At 47.4% G+C, this 24844-nt stretch overlaps 1 protein-coding gene across 1 annotated transcript in view; it reads left to right on the top strand.

The window, feature by feature from the left end:
- The first annotated feature begins 6531 nt into the window (after window positions 1-6531).
- The window catches only part of LOC144597218 (C-type lectin domain family 18 member A-like), a 60684-nt gene continuing 42371 nt past the window's right edge, over window positions 6532-24844 (top strand). Inside the window, exons 1-2 of the mRNA XM_078406234.1 lie at window positions 6532-7071; window positions 7612-7703. Coding sequence (XP_078262360.1) covers window positions 6978-7071; window positions 7612-7703 — 186 coding nt within the window. The 5' untranslated portion in view covers window positions 6532-6977. The remainder of the gene's footprint in view (window positions 7072-7611; window positions 7704-24844) is intronic.

Here is a 24844-nt window from a genome sequence, read left to right as displayed (position 1 = left end):
GTAACTCCCTTCAAGCATATTTTTTTCACAATGTAACTGCACTTTTCTAATGTAGGAAAACAGCACCTATTCTGGATGTGGCAAGTTTCGGCCAGCAAAGCGATAAAGGATCATCTGTTAGAAATGCTGGTTGAGATAAAGGTTGGCCAGATTAATGTTCAACTGTTCAAAATAAAGATATGCACATTTCATGTCCACTTGCGCGAACCTCCGTTTAACATCTCTTCTTAGGAACAACACGCTTGTGAGACAGTATTTAGACTTTGGAGTTTAGAGATACAGTGTGGAAATAGACTCTGCCATTGTGCCACCTCAGCTCTCCGTAATCTCACTATTTCCTCAATCCACACTTAAGACCGAGAATTCCTTGGACTGCATCCTATTGCCAGGTGAGCCTACCTGTAGCCCTGGAGGATTGATGGGGCTCCTTTACACTAAGAACATGCCTCCTGTAAAAGTCTGTAGTCTCTTTTTGCTCTGGTTTATTTCACTCACATGTTTGAACCGTAATGATGTATTCTTAATGTTTTAATGTTTTATGCTTATTCTTAATTGTTTACTGTATGTTTACTTGCGAGTGGAGCACCAAGGCACATTCCTTGTATGTGTACATACTTGGCCAATAAACTTATTCATTCATTCATTCATTCTGTGGATATTGTTCTCTATCAGTCCTGCTCAGGTCCCCTCTGAGCCCCTAAGAATCCCTTCATCCATCATGGCAGAAGCTGTTCTTGAACCAGGAGCATTGTCCAGTGTCCAGAAGACTTATGCTCAGTCCACAAAGGCCTGCTGGATCTCTCAGTTATGCTACGTCCACAGAGGCATGCTGGATCTCCCAGTTGCTAACCATTTTAACTCCCCTTCCCATTCCCATACTGACGATTCTGTCCTCCATTGCTAGATTTAGGCCACATGCAAACTGGAGGAACAGCACCTCATATTTCACTTGGGTAGCTTGCAACCCAGCGGTATGAACTTTGAATTCTCTAATTTTAGGTAACTTCTACAAACAACCTTCTAAACTCCAGCGAGCACAAGCCCAGTGCTGTCAAACGCTCATCATAAGCTAACCCACTCACTCCTGGAATCATTCTTGTAAACCTCCTCTGGACCCTCTCCAGAGCCAGCACATCCTTCTTCAGATACAGGGCCCAAATTTATTCACAGTACTCCAAATGCGGCTTGACCAGCGCCTTATAGAGCCTCAATGGGATGGTGAGCCACTTGACAGTAAAAGGTTTCAGATTCGAGTGGTGGTATCAGTGGAGCCTAGAAGGGTCACTGCAATACATTTTGCAGGTGATGCACACTGCAGTCACTAAGCATTGGTGGTGATAAGAATGAATGTTCAGGACCGTGATAGTTAAGGTTTGCCGTTATAAACAGTGTAACCTAGAAATTCCTTTGCCAAAATCTACTGACAATAAAACTGTGCAAATCTAATTTTAAAAGTCTGAAACATTTTTATCTTCTAATATAAAGTTCCCTAATCAGAGCTATTGGTATAATGATGCACTCGTCAGTATCATTGCATTCTCTTCTTTAATCTGTTGCAAGATCAGACGACTGCTTGAAATCAGCCTCACAGATCCGATCTCCATTTATGTCCTGTAATGGGAGATAGTATAAAATGCAGGCATTATATGATGGGAAGGAAAATACAAACGGGCAACATCACAATCTGAAACTTCCCAGCCTAGTAAAGAAAAAAAAGGACGTGTTTTGTTTATTAAATTATTAGAAAAAATGACAAATTGAAACGATTGACTTCAGAGTCGTGAGAGCCTTCGGCGAGATTAAGAACAATGGTTTCCCTTTGGAAATTGAAAGAAAGATCATATTAAAGGAAGATCCAAGGCATTAGAACCAGGCCGAGAACAACCATGGTAAGAGGAGTTCTACCAGCTGCTCTACCAGCAGAGTGAATCTGGACAATATATTTACTCTACTAAACGGATCACACAAGAGTCCAGCCATGAGTCTTGTGCTTTAGTATAAGAGGTGAAAGCTGAATCAATAAATCAAATGTTATTAAGTTGTTAAAAGTCAGTGGTTTGCATGCATGTTTAAGTAATTTGAATGGTAGCAAAGATTAAGTTGCACAAAATGTGTAGGAAGGAACTGCAGATGCTGGTTTACACCAAAGATAGACACAAAATGCTGGAGTAACTCAGCGTGACAGGCAGCAACTTGGGAGAGAAGGAATAATAATAATAATAATTATTATTATTATTATAACAACTACAGCATGGAAACAGGCCTGTCCGGCCCTACCAGTCCACGCCGACCATTCTCCCTGACCTAGTCTCATCTACCTGCACTCAGACCATAACCCTCTAATCCCCTCCTATCCATATTTATCCAATTTACTCTTAAATAATAAAATCGAGCCAGCCTCCACCACTTCCACCGGAAGCCCATTCCATACAGCCACCACCCTCTGAGTAAAGAAGTTCCCCCTCATGTTACCCCTAAACCTTTGTCCCTCAATTCTGAAGCTATGTCCCCTTGTTGGAATCTTCCCCACTCTCAAAGGGAAAAGCCTACCCACGTCAACTCTGTCCGTCCCTCTCAAAATTTTAAAAACCTCTATCAAGTCCCCCCTCAACCTTCTACGCTCCAAAGAATAAAGACCCAACCTGTTCAACCTCTCTCTGTAGCTTAAGTGCTGAAACCCAGGCAACATTCTAGTAAATCTCCTCTGTACCCTCTCCATTTTGTCGACATCCTTCCTATAATTTGGCGACCAGAACTGCACACCATACTCCAGATTCGGCCTCACCAATGCCCTGTACAATTTTAACATTACATCCCAACTTCTATACTCGATGCTCTGATTTATAAAGGCAAGCATACAATGGGTGACATTTCAGGTCAAGACAACTGAAGAAGTGTCTTGAGCCGAAATGTCACCCATTTCTTCTATCCAGAGATGCGGACAGTCCTGCTGAGTCACTCTAGCATTTTGTGTCCATCTTAAGTTGCTCCCGTTTCTGGACCTCACCATCTCCATCACAGGAGACAGACTAGTGACGGACATTTACTATAAACCCACCGACTCGCACAGCTATCTGGACTACACTTCTTCCCACCCGGTCCCCTGCAAAAAGTCTATCCCCTACTCCCAATTCCTCCGTCTACGCCGCATCTGCGCCCGGGATGAGGTGTTTCAGACTAGGGCTTCCGAGATGTCCTCGTTCTTCAGAAAACGGGGCTTCCCCAACTCCATTATAGATGAGGCTCTCACTAGGGTCTCTTCTACATCCCGCAGCTCCGCTCTTGCTCCCCCTCCCCCCACTCGCAACAAGGACAGGATCCCCCTCGTTCTCACCTTCCACCCCACCAGCCAGCGGATCCAACATATCATCCACCAACATTTCCGTCACCTACAACGGGACCCCACCACTGGCCATATCTTCCCATCCCCTCCCCTCTCTGCGTTCCGCAGAGACCGTTCCCTCCATAACTCCCTGGTCCACTCGTCCCTTCCTACCCAAACCACCCTAACCCCGGGCACTTTCCCTTGCAACCGCACGAGATGCAACACCTGTCCCTTTACCTCCCCCCTCAACTCCATCAAAGGACCCAAACTGTCTTTCCAGGTGAGACAGAGGTTCACCTGCACCTCCTCCAACCTCATCTATTGCATCCGCTGCTCTAGATGTCAACTTATTTATATCGGCGAAACCAAGCGCAGGCTCGGCGATCGCTTCGCTGAACACCTGCGCTCGGTCCGCATTAACGCAACTGATCTCCCGGTGGCCCAGCACTTTAACTCCCCCTCCCATTCCCAGTCTGACCTCTCTGTCATGGGCCTCCTCCAGTGCCATAGTGAGGCCCGCCGGAAATTGGAGGAGCAGCACCTCATATTTCGCCTGGGCAGTTTGCAGCCCGGTGGTATGAACGTCGACTTCTCCAACTTCAGATAGCTCCTCTGTCCCTCCCTTCCCCTCCTCCTTCCCAGATCTCCCTCTATCTTCCTGTCTCCACCTATATCCTTCCTTTGTCCCACCCCCGACATCAGTCTGAGGAAGGGTCTCGACCCGAAACGTCACCCATTCCTTCTCTCCCGAGATGCTGCCTGACCTGCTGAGTTACTCCAGCATTTTGTGAATAAATTAAGTTGAACTAAACCTGGCTGAGAATATTTTGTTCGACACAAGTTGGTGCTCAACCCGAAATATCACCCATTCCTTCTCTCCAGAGATGCTGCCTGTCCCGCTGAGTTACTCCAGCACTTTGTGTCTATCTTCTCTATAGCGGTAATCGGGTCAATGCAGTCTATTGATCCTTCTCCAAGCTGTATACATCAACATCCTTCCTCAAATAAGGAGATCAATACTGGCCACTGCATTCCAAATGTGGTCTCATTGCCGTCCCAGATAATTCAAGCATAACCTCCCTCCTTTTGTATTCTTCCTATAATAAACAATAACATTCCATTATCTTTCTTGACCATTTGTAGTATCTGCAATACTAACCTTTTGTAAATCATGTTAAGAAGAATATAATTTTGTTTATTGCCGCTCTACAATTTCTCACCATTACAATATGGTGCTTGATTATTTTTCCTGCCAAATTCGACACTTGCACATTTTTACACATTGTACTCATTCATTGCCAGATCTTTAGCCCCTCTCTTAACTTGTCCCTTGTAACTTCCTATTTCCTGATCGTAACAAACTTATCTTTATGTCATGAGAATAGTTAGCAACCATTTATTTGATGCTGGCATCCAGTTCTAAATTGAGGTTCCGACATTGACCTTGGTCGCCCACCACTCAGTACATTCTGCCAGTGAAAAGAAGACCCATTTATACCCGCGATTGGATTCCTGTCAACCCCCTTGTCTTCCAACCACGAGGTATTAACTTCTCCAATAACCGTTGATATGGCACTTTACCTAAATGCTTTCTGGATATCCCAGGATGGTACATCTACTGGATCCCCTTTATCCACAGCAAATTATGTAATGTTAAGGCTTTATGAGGCACTGGTCAGACCGCATTTGGAGTATTGTGGGCAGTTTTTGGCCCCATATCTGAGGAGGGATGTGCAGGCGATGGAGGGGGTCCAGGGGAGGTTTACGAGAATGATTCTGGGGATGATTAAGTTAATGTATGAGCTTTTGACGACACTGGGCCTGTACTTGCTGGAGTTTAGAAGGATGACAAGGGACCTCATTGAAACTTATCAAATAGTGAAAGGCTTGGATAGAGTAGAAGGTAGACACAAAATGCTGGAGTAGCTCAGCGGGACAGGCAGCATCTCTGGAGAGAAGGAATGGGGGATGTTTCCGGGTTGAGACCCTTCTTCAAGAGTGGATGTGGACAGAATGTTTCCACTAGTGGGAGAGTCCAGGACCAGAGGTCGTAGCCTTAGAATTAAAGGACGTTCCTTTAGGAAGATGAGGAGGAATTTCTTTAGTCAGAGGCTGGTGAATCTGTGGAATTAATTGCCACAGATGCCTGTGGAGGCAGTCGATGGATATTTTTAAGGCAGAGATTGACAGATTCTTGATTAGTAAGGATGTCAGGGGTTATGGGGAGAAGGTAGGAGAATGGGGTTGAGAGGGAAGGATAGATCAGCCATGATTTGTTGGCAGAGTAGACTTGATGGGCCAAATGGCCTAATTCTCCTTCTATAACGTATGAATTAATTGCCACAGATGTTTGTGGAGGCCAAGTCGTTGGAGATTGAAGCAGGGATTGACATGTTCTTGATCAGTAAGGGTGTCAAAGGTTATGGGGAGAAGGCAGGAGAATGGGGTTGAGAGGGAATGATAGATCTGCCATGATCAAATGGTAGAGTAGACTCAATGAGCCAAATGGTCATGGCGTATGAATTGAAATTGCACATCTTTAGCGAACTCTTATTAATGATCTGCTGTAAGTTATCTCAGATCAATTTTCTGCATCTTCTCCTACCACAGATGCCATGCGACTGGCTTTGAGTTTACTGTTTCCTGCCTCCCTCCGTCTTTGAAATTATATTTGCAATCCAAAGGAGCCTTCCCCAAATCCATTGAACAGTAGAAAATTAAAACCAACAGCTACAACCGCGTGTAATGTGCACATCTAAAACCAGATGCAACATTACCCGGCGTGATGTCTGAAACCTACCTGTTTGCAATTATGGCATCAAGAGTCAAGAGTGTTATATTGTCAAATGTTCTGAAACAGATCAATGGAATTCATACAAGCAGCAGCACAATATATGCATGATGCAATATCTAAATTATCAACTGTTACAATTAATGCATGGCATCGTGTCGATATGTTCCACGGATACCGCTGTTGCATGGTGTATATCGTTTGCGATCATTACACGGTGTAATGTTTAAATACTTAATTGTTAGCAATGGAAGTACAGTATAATCTGTATTGCCTACCCGCCCTCATTAGATGATGCAATGTCCCACCGCACCTAGTTTGCAATTATTACACGGTGTGTCTTAACAGCCCGCTTGCAATTAATGCCGCGATATCTCCCTATACCCTAGATGCGGTTATTACATAGTGCAATGTTTTAACAAATCCGTTTGCAATTATTGCGCGGTGCATTCTAACCACCGATTTGCAAATGCTCGATGGTTTAGTGCCTTGATTCTACCTGTCTGCAATTACTAACGTGCTGTAATTTATCCATGGATTACACGGTGCAATATGTTAACTAGTCCTTGTTTGCAGTGGCAATGTTTGACGACTCCCTGTGCAATATCTAACTGTGCCGGGAGAGAGCCACGTTGTGCATCTTCCACTGGAGAATACAGTGTCGCCGGGTCAATGCCTTGAGAGTAGTTGTGTGTGGTTGGTTGGTTGTTGTTTGTTGGTGCGTGTAGCAACCAGGGGTTGATTGTAGTGACGGGGTTCTGGCTTGCCTTGTCCCCCTCCCCTCTCTCTCTCTCTCTGGTTCTCCGCTCCCTTGCTTTGCCTCACCAGTCGGGAGCGCTCTGCGAATCCCACCCGGACCAGATGGGACTTCTAGCGGCGTTGCCGGTGCTTCTCGCCGGCCTGGCGGCGGCCGCAGGGTCGGTGGGACGAGGAAGCTTCAGCTGGGATCAGAAAGGTGAGGCCAGCCGCTCTGTCCCGCAGTCCCACCCCGCGGACCATGCACCCATTCCTTCTCTCCCGAGATGCTGCCTGACCTGCTGAGTTACTCCAGCATTTTGTGAATAAATCGATTTGTACCAGCATCTGCAGTTATTTTCTTATACAGCACAGGGTTGAGTTGAGTTGCAGATCTTAGTGACCTGTTCTTATTTCCCTGGCGAGCAGTTCTGATTTATTTTTCAGGTGCAAAACCTGGGTTCAAGTTTGCAGGTTGCAAACGCTCCCCATCTATTATGCTGCCGAATAGTATCGTATTGAAAATTGTGCAAAACCAAAAAAAAAGGGGGGTTCGAATCTCACAAATTGTCTGAATTGTCTAAACCTAGTGGTTTATTTGAAGCGCTTAAAGCGAGTTGCGGTTAATCAGTGTCTCGCACAAATCCCTGGGCTGGCGCAGAATTAGACCCTTCCAGACACATTCCGTGACCATGGAGATGTCAGAGCACGGCTCGCATTTGCATTTTTTTAAATACTTTTGTCCACCTTCTCGTTTCAGAGTTGGCGCCCAAAGAGCGCTTCACCATCCTGGCTCATCACAACCGACTGAGAAGCAAAGTGCAGCCTCCAGCTGCCAACATGCAGAAAATGGTCAGTGGGCTTCCTTCTTCCCCTTGAGCAGTATCGCCAGGCAAAGGTGCCAATGTCATTCAGTGCACTGAAACTCTCCCGGGCAATTAGTAAAAGAGTGGCAGAGCCAGGCACATTAACTGCAGGGCACTGAGGTACAATGGGAAGAGTTGTGTGTGTGGAACACAGGGTGGAACGGAGGGGTAGTGCATGGGTTGGCACAGGACGAAAGGGCAGGCAGTGGGTGGGATGTACAGGGGAAGGTGGAAGGACAGAGAGGGCAGTGGGTGTTATGTAATTGCTATTGAGGGCGTGCAGCATAGGTTTACTAGGTTAATTCCCGGAATGGTGGAACTGTCGTACGTTGAAAGACTGCAGCGACTAGGCTTGTATACACTGGAATTTAGAAGGATGAGAGGAGATCTTATTGAAACGTATAAGATTATTAAGGGGTTGGACACGTTAGAGGCAGGAAACATGTTCCCAATGTTGGGGGAGTCTTGAACCAGGGGCCACAGTTTAAGAATAAGGGGTAGGCCATTTAGAACGGAGATGAGGAAAAACTTTTTCAGTCAGAGAGTTGTAAGTCTGTGGAATAAACTGCCTCAGAAGGCAGTTCTCTGAATGCATTCAAGAGAGAGCTAGATAGAGCTCTTAAGGATAGCGGAGTCAGGGGGTACGGGGAGAAGGCAGGAACGGGGTACTGATTGAGAATGATCAGCCATGATCACATTGAATGGCGGTGCTGGCTCGAAGGGCCGAATGGCCTCCTCCTGCACATATTGTCTATTGTCTATTGTAATGGAGGGGAGTGGGTGGGGGGATGTACAGGTGTAAAGGAGGGCAGTGGGGAAGGATGTTCAGGTGTAACGGAAGGCAGTGGATGGTATATACAGAGGGAGGGCAGTGATGGGATATACAGAAGGAGGGCAGTGGATGGGATGCATGGAGGATATAACAGGGGGAATTGGGATCAGGGCACCGCATGGTGTAATGGAGGGCAGTGGGAGGGACATAGAGGCCAGTGGGTAGGATGTACGGGTGCAACAGAAGGCATAAATGAGACGTAGAGGGCAGTGGGTAGGATGTACGGGTGTAATGGAGGGCAATGTGTGGGACGTGCAGAGGATATGATGGAGGTCAAGGGGATCTGGGCACTGCAGGGTGTCGGATTGTTGGATTCACTGGAGGTGGTCTTGGAGGGGAGGATGTTCCTCAAACTGCGGAGCATCTTGGTCAGTACAGCTCACCCCCTCCATGACACACTGGTCAACCAGAGGAGCACCTTCAGCAACAGATCGGTTTCCACCAAGATGCAGCACAGAAAGCCACAGGAGATCCTTTTTCGCTGTGACTATCAAACTGTACAACTCCCCCTCCTCCTTCTGTCGTGGGGTAGACTGACTCCCCTTGCCCCCCACCCCAATCTTTGCACATCCCCAATCCTAGACTTTCCGCATGTCACTTTCATTGTTTCATGTATTTTGTTGTGTTTTATGACTGTTGGCAGACCAATTTCCCTCCTGGGATAAATAAATGTCACTGCAATGGAGGGCAGTGAATGGAGGGGCAGCACAAGGCTAATGGAGGGGCAGTGTGTGTGAGCTGTTCGGGATGGAATAACTCGGGACCATAATGCTATTATAGCAGGTCATGTGAAATACATGGAAAGTGATAGAGGACAGTGAGACACACAGTATATTGGGGGTTGTTCGTAATTCAGCCTGGTATTATAGTGCAGTCCATTATTTGAAGACGGCTGGTTGAATCAATGCCTGATGAATTCTTTGTTATTTTCCAATGATCTCAACACATTCATCTCAGAATCACCATGGAATTAATGGGAGAATTGTTGGAATTCGGGCAGACATGATGGGAACCGATGATGAGGAATACAAAATACCTGGCAGTGAGGTGTATGGTGTGACCAATTCTGCTGTACAGTTTATTGTATATTTAGTTAGCAGTGAGTGTGTAGGAAGGAACTGCAGATGCTGGTTTACACCGAAGATAGACACATAATGCTGGAGTGACTCAGTGGGTCAGGCAGCATCTCTGGAGAAAATAAGTGGGTGACGTTTCGGGTCGGAACCCTTCTTCAGACTGAAAGCCCCACCTCTACTTTCTGTCTGAAGAAGGGTCCCGACCCGAAACGTCACCTACTCATTTACTCCAGAGATGCTGGCTGACCCGTTGGGTTACTCCAGCATTTTGTCTCTATTAAACATGAGAGAGTATGGGATCTGCTGTGTATCGAGGCATGAGACAAATTGTCTGTGACATGTCCATAAAATAGCTTTTGCAGGGAAAAACAAACGTGCAGACCGATTTTGTAAAACATTTCTGAGTGAATTTACATCATGGACTTGCATGCACAAGTCTGGATTTCTTTGTGCAGGAAATTAGTGTGCACTTGCGCTGTGCCTAGAGTTCCGTTTGTTCACCTCGATGAAACCAAGACCTGTGTCATGCCTGAAATTAGTCTTGATTAGGATGTTCCACCATGTTGGCCTGGATCGTGACTGACTTGTGTAAAAAGTAACAATTTCTTATTGGGCGGCACGGTGGAGCAGTGGTAGAGGTGCTGCATTATAGCGCTTGCTCCCCTCTCTCCCCCTCTCTCTCCCCACCCCCTCCCCTCTCTCCCCCTCCTCTTTATGCCCCCCTCCACTCTCTCCCCCCTCACCTCTCTCTCCCCCCTCACCTCTCTCCCACCTCCCCTCTCTCCTCCCCTACCCCCCTCTCCCCTACCCCCCTCCCCTATCTCCCCCTCCCCTCTCCCCCCATCCCCCTCCCCTCTCTCCTCCCTTCCATCTACCCCCCCCTCTTCTCTCTCCCCATCCCCTCTATATCCCTCCCCTCTCTCCTCCCTTCCATCTACCCCCCCTCCTCTCTCTCCCCATGCCCTCTATACCCCCTCCTCCCCTCGACCTCCCCTCCCGGGGTCCCCGGTTCGACCCCGACTACGGCCGTTGTCTGGATGGAGTTTGTACGTTCTCCCCGTGATCGCGTGGGTTTTCTCCGATTTCTTCGGTTTCCTCCCACACTCCAAATACGCACAGGTTTGTACTGTAATTGGCTTGGTAGACATGTTAATTGTCCATCGTGTGTGTAGGTAAGATTGTGTTAATGCGCGGGGATCACTGGTCGGTGGGGGCTCGGTGGGCCAAAGAGCCAGTTTCCGTGCTTTAACTCTAAACTAAACAACTAATAATGGTGAAGGTACAAACTAAATATTGTCTAAGGGGTCGGGCACATCTCTCCTTCAGGCAAAGGCAGAGTTCTGCCCTTCGCTGCCAAACCACAAATGGGTTGGGAAGCACCACACCCCAAAGTGCTTTTGGCAGCCACCAAGCAAAGCATTACGTGTGGCAAGTCACAGCTGAGAAACTGAGAGAGTCCTGATACTGTCTTGGTGAGCGAGGCTGCTCCTGATTTCTGCTGTGAGAGTGGTGCAGGCATTTCTGCTGTGAGAGTGGTGCAGGCATTTCTGCTGTGAGAGTGGTGCAGGCATTTCTGCTGTGAGAGTGGTGCAGGCATTTCTGCTGTGAGAGTGGTGCAGGCATTTCTGCTGTGAGAGTGGTGCAGGCATTTCTGCTGTGAGAGTGGTGCAGGCATTTCTGCTGTGAGAGTGGTGCAGGCATTTCTGCTGTGAGAGTGGTGCAGGCATTTCTGCTGTGAGAGTGGTGCAGGCATTTCTGCTGTGAGAGTGGTGCAGGCATTTCTGCTGTGAGAGTGGTGCAGGCATTTCTGCTGTGAGAGTGGTGCAGGCATTTCTGCCGTGAGAGTGGTGCAGGCATTTCTGCCGTGAGAGTGGTGCAGGCATTTCTGCCGTGAGAGTGGTGCAGGCATTTCTGCTGTGAGAGTGGTGCAGGCATTTCTGCTGTGAGAGTGGTGCAGGCATTTCTGCTGTGAGAGTGGTGCAGGCATTTCTGCTTGCTTGTTGAATGGAGCTTTCTCTTTGCTGCCCCTGGCCCTTTATGTCTCGAAGGTCTAAAGTGGGGGGCCATCTAAAACCCATCGGTTTTGTAAATCAGACTTAGGCACTACCACCATCCTATCAACAACTGGAGCGTGGTCCTGAGCTACCATCTACCTCATTGAAGACCCTCAGACTATCTTTAATTGGACTTCACTGGAATTTATCTTGCACTAAACGTTAGTCCCATTATCCTGTATCTGTACACTGTGGATGACTCGATTGTAATCATATCATATCATATCATATCATATATATACAGCGCGGAAACAGGCCTTTTCGGCCCACCAAGTCCGCGCCGCCCAGCGATCCCCGTACATTAACACTATCCTACACCCACTAGGGACAATTTTTACATTTGCCCAGCCAATTAACCTACATACCTGTACGTCTTTGGAGTGTGGGAGGAAACCGAAGATCTCGGAGAAAACCCACGCAGGTCACGGGGAGGACGTACAAACTCCTTACAGTGCAGCACCCGTAGTCAGGATCGAACCTGAGTCTCCGGCGCTGCATTCGCTGTAAAGCAGCAACTCTACCGCTGCGCTACCGTGCCGCCCATCGTGTAGAGTCTTTCCGCTGACTGGTTAGCATGCGAGAAATGCTTTTCACTGTACCTCGGTACATGTGACAATAAACTAAACTGAAGAGGAGGGTGGTTTGGCTCCACAGCAAGGCTACAAAAACATGGGCATTCAGCGAGGGAGGGCACTCTTACCATTGTAGAACCACCTTTGCACATCTTGCCACGAACACACTTTACAAAGGAAGATGTTTTCTCTCTGCTGTTGTCTGTCAGCAGCATGTAGACATTCCAGCATGTAGATTCCGCTGCTCCACTGGGAAGTCTCGCTGGCTCCTCTGGGTGGTCTAGGGTCCCTCTCTGCCCCCTCTGGTGCTCTCTCTGGTGCAGCCATGAAGGCTCTGATCCCGTCGGAAGAGTTTGGCTCTCTCCGCCTCTTACCCCATCCTTGTAGAATGTGCCCCTTCCATGCCCATGTTCCCAGGTCATGTGATAGGAGCAGAATTAGGCCATTCGGCCCATCATTTACTCCGCCATTCAATCATGGCTGATCTATCTCTCCCTCCTAACCCCATTCTCCTGCCTTCTCCCCATAACCCTTGACACCAATATTAATCAAGAGTCTATCTATCTCTGCCATAAATATATCCACTGACTTGGCCTCCACAGCCTTCTGTGGCAAAGAATTCCACAGATTCACCGCCCTCTGACTACAGAAATTTCTCCTCATCTTCCTAAAAGAGCGTCCTTTAATTCTGAGGCTATGACCTCTAGTCCTAGACTCTCCCACTGGTGGAAACATCCTCTCCACATCCACTCTACCCAAGCCTGCCAAGATTGTTGTGGTGTGATCCCCATTGTAGAGCTGTGAGGAAAGGTGCTTCAAAGGCAGGAGGCTGGGTCCTTGATGCTTGCTGTAATAAGTCAACATATCACGAGTAGTGAGCCCACAGGCAGGATATTAGATTATGCAACTGAAAAGCTAAACGTAGATGCTGGAAACCTGAAATTAAAACAGCAACATGCTGGAAACGCTCAGCAGGGCGGGCGACTTCTGTGGAAAGAGGAGCAGGGTTAATGTTGCACGTCACGGACCCTTCATCGGAACAGGGAAAGAGGGAATGTAACCTTGTGGAGAGGGTGGGGTGTGCAAAGGGAATATCCCTGACTGGAAGATGTCAGGGTTGCTCTGGAGATAAGTTGTAGACAAGGACCTTTAGAATTGACGATGACAGATTTCACAAGTTTTATTTGAAAGTAGTGTCAGAATGGTGATTTAAAGCTGTGTAGGCCTCAGTGTTGTGAAACTTGATTGTGAGGGAGGGAGAGGGTCAGGATTGAAGACGCAGCAAGTGCGACTGCAACACCACCAAGGTTCACTTGTGTCTGTGAGCTGACAGTTTAGTTTAGAGATACAGTGCGGAAACAGGCCCTTCAGCCCACCGAGTCCGCGCCGACCAGTGATCCCTGCACATTAACACTATCCTACACACACGAGGGACAATTTACACTTACACCAAGCCAATTAACCTACAAACCTGTGCGCCTTTGGAGTGTGGGAGGAAACCCACGCGGTCAAGGGGCGACCGTGCAGACAGCGCCCGTAGTCAGAATCGAACCCGGGTCTCCGGCGCTGTAAGGAAGCAACTCTACCACAGCACCACCGGGCTGCCCTGTGATCAGCTGAGAGAGGTCCAGCTGTGCTCTGGGAGTTTGAGCTGAGGTCGTGGCTGAAATGATTTCCTACCATTACTACTATATCACCATTCTGAATCAATGTAGCTGGTGCGTGAGGGAGAAAGCACTGGCCTTTCATACAGGTGACTGAGTGGGTGGTGGAGGAGCAGATGTTGGTGGAGTCCAGAGAACACCAATTTAAATTAACTCCTGGAACTACGGGTTTCTGTGTAATGTACCTCTGAAGCTCTTTGTTGGACTGAAATTTGATATGATGTGGCATTATTGGCCAGCGCTCCGCTGTGTTTGGTCGACAGTGGGTTGCTTGCGCGAGACTGGGGTTCCTACATGACCATTTTCACTGCACCTGTCTGAAAGGATGCAATGCCAGAATGTGCTGCCAAAGTAATTTGCTCCAAGGACCTATTGGTTTGTTGTAGATTAATTGGCTTGGTATAAATGTAAATTGTCCCTAGTGTGTGTAGGATGGTGTGTTAATGTGCGGGGATCGTTGGTCGGTGCAGACTCGGTGGGCCGGAGGGCCTGTTTCCATGCTGTATCTCTTAAACTAAACTAAACTAATGCCAAGACAACAGTTTTCATTGCTGTACGGAGATTGCACGCTACAAGACAGAGGGTTTTTTCACCATATGTAGAAACAAGGAACTGCAGATGCTGGTTAATACCAAAGATAGAAGAAGGGACCCATCCTTTTTCTCCAGAGATGCTGCCTGACCTGCTGAGTTACTCCAGCGTTTTGTGTCTATCTTTGTTTTTCACAGTAAGCGTCAGAAAAATAAGCTTATTACTAATACAGCACAAAGATCCTGTGCCCTGTACAGTGAATGCTTACAATACCCACTGCAGATCTTGTACCCCTTTGGATTGCTTGAAATCAAAGACTTCAAACAGCATGCGTAACCACTGCCCCCTTCAGCTTTTGATTGCTGCATTCCATTTAGTTCTTTCTCTCTGTTAATTTAACCTTTCTATCCTCTCCTCATTTTTCCTTTCTCTACCTGTCTCGAGAATTCATCTGTTTTTTTCTCATTCAGTCATAGAGTCACGCAGCAGGGAAACAGGCCCTGAAACACAACTTGTCCATGCTGACCTAGATGGCCCATCAAAGCTAATCCCATTTACCTGCATTTGGCCCATATATCCCTCTAAACTTTTCCTATCCACGTACTTGTCGAAGTGTTGTTATAGTACCTGCCTCAACTACCTCCTCTGACAGCCTGTTCCATCACCCTTTGAGTGAAAATGTTGCTCCTCGTGTTCCTATTAAATCTTTCCCCTCTCACCTTAAACCTTTCATGTCAGGTTTTTGATTCCTCTACCCTAGGTAAAAGACTCCGTGCATTCACCCATTCTATTCCCCTCACAATTTTATACACTTCTATAAGATATCGCCCCCCTCCCCCCCCCCCCCCCCCCGGCCTCCTTCGCTCCAAGAAATAAAATCCTAGCCTGCACATCCTTTCTAGCTCTGCTCCTCCGAGTCGTGGTAACATCCTCACAAATCTGCTCTGCATTCTTTCCGACGTACTGACGTCCTTCCTACGGCAGGGTGACTAAAACCGAACACAATAGTCCAAATGTGGCCTCACCAACTTCTTGTACAGTGGTACTGTAACGTCCCAACTTCGACACTCAATACCAGGCTTTGAATCAGCTTTCTGGCTTGATCCTTCACCCTTCTGGCGCTGGGAGAGAGGGAGAGGGGAGAGAGAGGGGGGAGCAGCCTCCAAGTGGCGGTGCTCCTTTACCGGACCCTATGACCCCCCCCTCTCCCCCCCCCCCACGCTCCCTCTTTTACCTGCTGCTCCCTCTACCCCGACTCTCTCTCCCCCCTCTCTCTCCCCCCTCTCTCTCCCCCCTCTCTCTCCCCCCTCTCTCTCCCCCCTCTCTCTCCCCCCTCTCTCTCCCCCCTCTCTCTCCCCCCTCTCTCTCCCCCCTCTCTCTCCCCCCTCTCTCTCCCCCCTCTCTCTCCCCCCTCTCTCTCCCCCCTCTCTCTCCCCCCTCTCTCTCCCCCCTCTCTCTCCCCCCTTTCTCTCCCCCCTCTCTCTCCCCCCTCTCTCTCCCCCCTCTCTCTCCCCCTCTCTCTCCCCCCTCTCTCTCCCCTCTCCCCTCTCCCCTCTCCCCTCTCCCCCCTCTCCCCCCTCTCCCCCCTCTCCCCCCTCTCCCCCCTCTCCCCCCTCTCCCCCCTCTCCCCCCCTCTCTTCTTTATTTTTTCTTATGACCCACAAAAATGTGCCAAATATATAATGTGGCTGTAAAGTTTGGAGACCCCTGCTCAATACTGTTTCATGAAAGGTCAACATTTGGTGTGAAAATTCCTGTGCCAGTGGTGCCTTGCCCCCTCTAGATCTGACCTCAGGAATTTGCCTCATAAGGTCATACTACCTCACCCAAAATGGCAGATAGATGTACATCCCCGTCTATAATCTCCCGTTTCCTTTGCCCTTGGACTGAAGAATGGTCTCAACCATTGAACATCATCCATTCCTTCTCTCCAGAGATGCTGCCCGCTGGGTTACTCCAGCATTTGGTTTAAACCAGCATCTGCAGTTCCTTCCTCCACAAAATGGCAGATTATTTTTGCAAGGACTTACTTTGCTTTGCAACGGAGGTGAACTGGGTGTGGTCATGTTGGACTGATGCCATTCCGTCACTGGTTACAATAAATTCTGGACCATTGCCTGTGATTTTTTTTTCTCCCTCTCTGTCTGCCGGAATTAAATGAAATGAGATACTGCACCAACTTCAGCATATTATAAAGAGTGACAGATCCCGGCTGATGCTATCAGAGGTGCACGGGTGTATCAATATCCCGGGATTTCACCAGGTCGGAACTTGCTGTGATCATCCGATCTGTGATGACCCTGACTAGCATCGTCAGACCTGGATCAGTTTAGCCAATTACATCCTTGAGAGTATCAACGATATTTCATCTTAGCGACCCTCTGTAATCCTAACCAGTTTCACTCATTTAATCGCTGGAGAAATAGGACTTGCTGGTGCATGACTTGCTGTGTTGTATCACCAGGATTTGAGGCAGGTAGTGATTTGTTCAGAAATGGTGATGAAATCAGTCTGGGCGCTTTCTTCTTTTGTCGATGAAATGGCAACAAGAAATGTCTGAGTTGTTTTCTTTTGCTCAGATCATTAACACAGGCAAATTCTTGAAGACATTGGAGTGTTCATCACCTTGGGTCTTTGTGGTTTCCCAATTACTCAGGCAGTTCGACACAAAATACTGGAGTAACTCAGCGGGTCAGGCAGCATCTCTGGAGAAACAGAATGGGCGACGTTCCGGGTCGACGTGTCTGAAGAACGCATGAAGGGTCTTTTTCTCCAGGGATGTTGCCTGACCCACCGAGCTACTCCTGCATTTTGTGTCTATCTTCGGCGTAAACCAGCGTCTGCAGTTCCTTCCTACACACACTCAGGACATTCATTGTTCTGTTACAGATCTAGTTAAAATCATATGATTCCCCATGACTAACCTGCTGCTGCACAAGGGTCCCACGTTTAGTGAGATTGTGTGTAGGTTAAGGCTTCCCCTATCTGACCTAGCTTTGGGGCTTCGAGAAGTGCTCAGACCGTGCATTGCCATGTTTATTTTAACCTGGTAGTCATTGCTTAGTTATCCTCATGTTCACATCGAGAAGGGTCTCCGTTTAACCTCTCCTCTTTAAAGATATCATCACTCCAGATATAGCATTGATCAGGTCAATTTCAGCTGCATGGCACTTTTGTCCTTTGAGTCCCAGAGTTGACATACACAATATAGGGTGAGATACTCAGCACTATATCCGGGAGTGATGATCTCTTAAAGATGAGAGGTTAAACTGAGACCTTTCTCTATCGCCTTGGTTGGATGTTAAAAAAAATTGCTCTGGAAGGAAGAGCAGGAGAATTCTGGTTAGTGTTCTGGCTAATATTGATCCTTCACTTGAAGGAAGTAACTGGTAATTTTCCCAATGCCGATTTTCTTTTTTCTCCCCATGTTAATCTTCTATAATTACAACAGTGAATGAAATGTCAAAAATCATGGAGGGCCCAATCAGAGTAAATAAGAAGGTGTTATAGTGTCATGCAACATAAAAACTGGCCATTTGGCCCACCACCATCATGCTGACTAATCTATATTCATCCCATTTTCCTGCATTTGGTTTCTAGCCTGTTATGCTTGGGTGATTTAGGTGCTTGTCTAAGGACGTCTTAAATGCTGTCAAGGACTTTAGTTCAACGTTCTCTCTGGCAGTATATTCCAGGTCGCTTCCAGAAGGTCAAGGGTATTAAATTCTCATATGCACCAGGAACGGAACAAATGAAATTCATACCTGCTGCAGCTTATCAGGGCCATAACTGCAATAGCACAACAAACCAGAGGCCATAGATTGATGCCATTTAGGGAAAGGATGAATGAGAGTATCCTTCTCCCAGAGGGTGGAAGGAGTCGGACCTCACTGTCTGGCACAAAGTCTCATATTTAAACACCACTTGCATGTGTACTTGAAGAGTCCTGACATGCAGGATGCAATGGGAAGGTGGGATTAGGTTGAGTTTAGTTTTGTTTTGAGAGGCACTTCGGCCCGCCGAATTCACACCGACCAACGATCCCGGCGCATTAACACTAACACTACACACATTTGGGAACTTTATCTACAAACCTGCACGTCTTTGGAGTGTGGGAGGAAACCGAAGATCTCGGAGAAAACTCACGCGGTCACGGGGGAACATACAAACTCCGTACAGGCAGCACCCACAGTCGGGATCGAACCCAGATCTCTGGCCTGTCAGGCAGCAACTCTACCGCTGCGCCATCGTGTCGCCCTATTTTTCCAGCCTGATTTTACCTCATTTTTTTATTAGCACAGACACAATGGGTAGAGGTTGAGTGGAGATTTGATAGAAGTATATAAAATTATGAGAGGCATAAATAGAGTCAGAACCTCTTTTCCAGTGTGGAAATGTCCAACGTTGGAGGACATAGCAATAAGGTGAGAGGGGAAAAGTTTCCTGGAGTCGTGCAGGGCAACCTTTTTCACACAGAGTAGTGGGGGCCTGGAACGCATTGCAAGGGGTGGCGGTGGAAGCACATACAATAGTAACATTTAAGAAACTTAGGCACATGGAAATGCAGAAATGGTGCCATGTGGATCGTGTACAGGCAGATGAGATGAGTGTAACTTGGCAGAATATTTGGCACAATCACTGGGCTAAAGGGCCCATTCCCGTGCTGTACTGTTCTATGAATGGTCTCCTTCCTGTAAATGTTATCTGTAACCTCTTTTGGAAAGTGCTTTGTTGAGTGCAGAGCACATTAGGGATAGTTCAGTTTATTGTCATGTGTGCCGAGATACAGTGAAAAGCTTTTGTCGCGTGACAACCAGTCAGCAGATCTGGGGATATCCGAAGATCATAAAATAGAGCCATCTAAATGCAGACCTTTATTCTTGGTGTTATTTTTAGTTTAATTCTTCCAGTTCAAAAACTGAGTACTCCCTTCATTTAGTTTAGAGACACAGCGGGGAAACAGGCCTGTTGGCCCACTAAGTCCGTGCCGACCAGCGATCCCTGCACATTAACACTATACTACACACGCTGGGGACGATTTACTTTTATTTACCGAGCCAATTAACCTACAATCGTGTACGAGGGTGGGGGGAAACCAGAGATCTCGGAGTAAACCGACACAGGTCATGGGGAGAACATACAAACTCCGTAGGACAGCACCCGTAGTCAGGGTCTCTGGCGCTGTTAGGCAGCAACTCTACCACTGCGCCACCGTGCCGCCCGTCCTTGTACCATGAAAAAAACATAAGTACGTGAGAAAATAGTAGCAGAAGTAGACCACTCAGCCTCTCATTTCTGCCATACTATTCAATATGATCATGGCTGACCTGCCCAGGCCTGATCTCCTCTTCTGTGCCAGTTCCTCATTGCCCTCAATTCGTCCATCATTCAAAGGGTTAAACATTACTTTATGAATAGGCAATTTAAAACCTAAATAACAAGAAAATGGATTTGACCTAGGACTGATTTTTTGTGTGTGTGAGAGAGAGAGAGAGAGAGAGAGAGAGAGAGCGAGAGAGAGAGAGAGAGAGAGAGAGAGAGAGCGAGAGAGAGCGAGAGAGAGAGAGAGTGGAATTTGGAGAAGGAGGAGGGGGAATTAAGTTTCCATTCCTGTAAGGAGATTAGTATATGTTTTAAGTGTGGTGGCCTTTCCGCAGCCCTGTTTTCGAGAGAGAACACAATTGCCATGGTTACAAGTGTTCTAACCCAACCTGACAACCGTGGAATAAACTCCCAGCTACGACCGAACCATGTTTGAGGGATGTTCTGCATGAGAGCAGCGTACTGGTTAATTAATTGGCCTAATATTTGGTAATATGATCTCCAAGAATACCTGTCAATAGCCCTCAAATAGCTAAGTACATTTACTTCAGATCCTTTGTTGCTCACTATTTTGACGATCCAGCAAATAATGCACAGCCTTTCTCCTGCCCTTCCACACCTCCACCATTGCACCCCCCCCCCCCCCCCCCCCAAAAAAAAGAAAGTTATTTACCTAAGAATGATCAAAGAGAGACTTTGTGTGGTGAAGGAAGTGTGCAGACGGTGGGCGAGGGGGTTCAGTAGTGGGACAGGAGTGTTGGAGCATTGATACCCTGTCAAAGAGAACTAATCCCTTAGATGTGTCACTCCCTGCCGATGTAAGGAGATTTCAACCTAGTTCCCACAAAGATATATTTTCAGTGGCTGGCTTGGTGAAACTGAGTCAACAATAAACCGTAATAAAGGCAGGGAAGTTGCAGGTTGGCACCAAGTCTTCGGTAATGTATCTCCTTCAGTAAGGATCTAGGATGAAGGGTTATTGCAGGGGTAGTAGCTTGACTCTACCTAGAATCTTAATGCAGCAAAATATTCCCTAAGGCAATTCATAGAACACGGAACAGCAAAGCACAAGAACAGGCCCTCCGGCCCAAACTTGCTCGGATTTATAAGTTCTAGGAGCAGAATTAGACCTTTTGGTCCATCAAGTCTACTCTGCCATTCTATCATAGTTGATCTATCTTTCCCTCTCGATCCCATTCTCCTGCCTGATCCCCATAACCCCTGACATCCGTGCTAATCAAGAATCTGCCAATCTCCGCCTTAAAAATATCCATTGACTTGGCCTCTACAGCCTTCTGTGGCAATGAATGTGACAGATTCACCACCCTCTGACTGACGAGATTCCTCCTCATCTGGTGAAAGGCTGGACTGGCCATCCATGGCAGTACTGAGGAGAGATGCTCTATCAGCCCTGCTGACGTGAGTGGAGGTGGTAAACTGAGGCTCTTCCGATGGGTGTGTGAGATTCCACACATGGAACAAAGGAGCCCTCCCCAGTGGCATGGCCGGTGTTTCACCCTCAACCAGCAGAACTCAAATGGATTATCTGATTGTCTATCCTATTGCTGCTCTCGGGAAATCAAATGAACGGAAAACCAAAGCACAGTCTTCCCATTAACCCACTTGATTCAGTCATTTCACTCCTGTGTCTACTCGCAGCAGCGTGGGCAAGTTGGAAGGACTCGGGGCTTGTGTGACCTTGCCTGCAACTGAGAGCTTTGCAAGAGTTGGCGTAGCCCACAACAGCCCTTTAGCTTGTGGCATTGTTCCAGTCCTGTAACGTTGCTGTTTGAAGAGCCTCGCCCTGTCTGAGTTTGCAAGGGCATCTGACCTGGAATCTTGTTTCATATTTACATTGTTTTACATTAGCACTGCTAGGCTGAACACTGCCATCAGGGTGATATGGAGGTGGAGGGCGGCAGAGTTTCTGCCTTGCAGCGCCGGAGACCCGAGTTCGATCCTGACTATGGGTGCTGTCTCCATGTAACTGCACGTGTTTTCTCCAGGTGATCCAGTTTCCTTCCACATTCTAAAGGCATACAAGTTGTAGGTTAATTGGCTTCTGTGAACTGTTCCAAGTGAGTGGACTAGTGCATGGGGATCGCTGGTCGGCATGGACTCGGAAGGCATTGATGCTCCAATCACATCTGTTTTTAAAAGCCTTTTGGAGATGAACGTGGAGAGAAAAGGTTAAAGGGTTGTAGGCCAAATGCAGCCAGGTGGACATTTTGAGCAGCATGGATGTGTTTGGCTGAAAGGCCTGTTTCTACGCTGTGTAATTCTACGCCTCCATGTTTCGAGAATCTTTTATTTTTATTTATTTAAGGGAATTGGTGGAAACTAGTGTAGCTGGCTTGATGGAGGAGAGGGCAGACGTTCCACAGCCTCAAGATATGCGCTTTGTAAGGATGTTCATGCTGTTTAGGGTTTGGTGTAACAAACAAATTGGTTATTTGAGAGAGAGAGAGGAGCGCAGTAACTAAAAAGAAGGGTCTCGACCCAAAACGTCACCCATTCCTTCTCTCCTGAGATGCTGCCTAACCTGCTGAGTTACTCCAGCATTTTGTGAAAAGAATTGTATGCGATCACTAGAAACATAGTCAGCGGGACCTCATGAAGGGACGAGGGTTGAAGGACAATGAAGTGTCATTGTTCTCAGTTTTATGCTTTTCTTTTCCTTTTTTCTCTGTAAACACTAAAGAAGGGATTTATGCAAAGAGTAGGAATAAACGGGTCCTTTTCAGAATGGCAGGCAGTGACTAGTGGGGTACCGCAAGGCTCGGTGCTGGGAGCCCAGCTATTTACAATATATATTAATGATTTGGACGAGGGAATTGAATGCAACATCTCCAAGTTTGCGGATGACACGAAGCTGGGGGGCAGTGTTAGCTGTGAGGAGGATGCTAGGAGGCTGCAACGTGACTTGGATAGGTTAGGTGAGTGGGCAAATGCATGGCAGATGCAGTATAATGTGGATAAATGTGAGGTTATCCACTTTGGTGGCAAGAACAGGAAAGCAGACTATTATCTGAATGGTGGCCGATTAGGAGAAGGGGAGATGCAACGAGACCTGGGTGTCGTGGTACACCAGTCATTGAAAGTAGGCATGCAGGTGCAGCAGGCAGTGAAGAAAGCGAATGGTATGTTGGCATTCATAGCGAGGGGATTTGAGTATAGGAGCAGGGAGGTTCTACTGCAGTTGTACAGGGTGAGACCACACCTGGAGTATTGCATACAGTTTTGGTCTCCTAATCTGAGGAAAGACATTCTTGCCATAGAGGGAGTACAGAGAAGGTTCATCAGATTGATTCCTGGGATGGCAGGACTTTCATATAAAGAAAGACTGGATAGACTCGGCTTGTACTCACTGGAATTTAGAAGATTGAGGGGGGATCTTATAGAAACTTACAAAATTGGATAGGGTGATGTTATAAGGAAAGGTTGATAAAAAACTGGGCTGTTATTACCTTTTGTTTCAGTTGGCAGTTTCAGTTTAGTTTATTGTCACGTGTACCGAGGTAAAGTGTAAAGCCTTTTGTTGTGTACTAACAGAACTACAGAACAGAGGCAGCTGAAAGACAATACATGATTACAGTCAATCCATTTACAGTGCGTGGATACATGATAAGGAAATAACATTTAGTGCAAGGTAAAGCCAACAAAGTCTGGTCAAGGATAGTCCGAGGGACATGAGAGATAGATAGTAGTTCAGCACTGCTCTCTGGTTGTGGTTGGATGGTTCAGTTGCCTGATAACAGCTGGGAAGAAACTGTCCCTGAATCTGGTGGTGTGTGCTCTCACAGGTCTACACCTTGGAGGAGACTTGTATACTTTTGGAGGAGAGGAGGCTGAGGTAAGATTAAACTGAAGTGTGAGAGACCTGGGCAGAGTGCATAGAAGCGATGCATTTCCCCGAGTGATGGAATCGAGCACCTCCTTCCCTATGGCCAGGTTTGCAGGTTAATGGAGCAGAACCCTGAGGTTTGATGGTCTGTTGATATCGCAATCGGCTGGAATTTCTCCACTCTGCCTGCGGGTTTATAATGTGGCTCATTTACTGCACCTCACTGCACACACCGTTCAGCCCATTCAGCATTTAACCAGGTGTGCCTTTTGTTTCAATGTGATCCAGTATTTTTGTCAGGCAAAGGTTGATAACCAGGAGGTGCTGATTTACAGTCATTGGTACCGAATCAGAGGGAAGCTGAGGAAACATTTCCACAGGGGTTTAGAACTCAGTGCCTGGAAGGCTGGTGGAGGCAGAAACCATCGTCATATTTAAGCATTATCAGTACAGTAAAGTACTGAATATCAGTACAGTGAACTCTTGTTATAATGGACCATGGTGGGGTGGGGTGGGGGAGGGGAGTGATGTCCACTAATACCGATTGTCCACTATGACGTAAGTGATTATCATCGTTATAAGTAGTAGGAATGGACAACTGCAGGTGCTGGTTATTACACAAAAGGAGACAAAGTGCTGGAGTAACTCAGCAGGTCTTGGCAGCATCTCTGGAAAACATGGATATCATGGTGACGTTTCTGGTCGAGACCCTTCTTCAGACTCTCGGTCTGGAACTGGGCCTGGTATCCAGATGAGTTAACAGCCCCGGCCTGCTGGTAGCTGGGGGAGAGGCGAGGCGAGGCGGAGTCATTGGTTGTGGCCCGCACACGCCCGGAGTACAGGTGAGGGCTGGCGGTGTCTGTGGTGGCCGCGGCTGGCATGGACTGGAAGGCAGTGTGGGCCGGGGTGGTGTCAGCAGCCCAGTCTGGTGGTGAAATTCGGCAGGTCCATCTCCTATAACCAAATTGCATTATAAAGAGGTCCGTAAAAACGAGGATTTACTGTATAGGCACTGTGTGCTCCACTTTAGACTTTACTTTAGACTTTAGTTTAGAGATACAGCATGGAAACAGGCCCTTCGGCCTACCAAGTCCACGCCGACCAATGATCACCCTGTATGCTAACACTATCCCGCACACGAGAGACAATTTTTATACAAACTTCCCGAAGCCAATTAACCTACAAACCTGAACGTCTCTGGAGTGCGGGAGGATACCAGAGCACCCGGAGAA

This window comes from Rhinoraja longicauda, chromosome 10, assembly GCF_053455715.1.
Source record: "Rhinoraja longicauda isolate Sanriku21f chromosome 10, sRhiLon1.1, whole genome shotgun sequence".
In the NCBI taxonomy this organism is placed as follows: domain Eukaryota; kingdom Metazoa; phylum Chordata; class Chondrichthyes; order Rajiformes; family Arhynchobatidae; genus Rhinoraja; species Rhinoraja longicauda.
The sequence above is the reverse complement of the archived record's forward strand: the minus strand, read 5'-3'. Positions and strand labels throughout refer to the sequence as shown.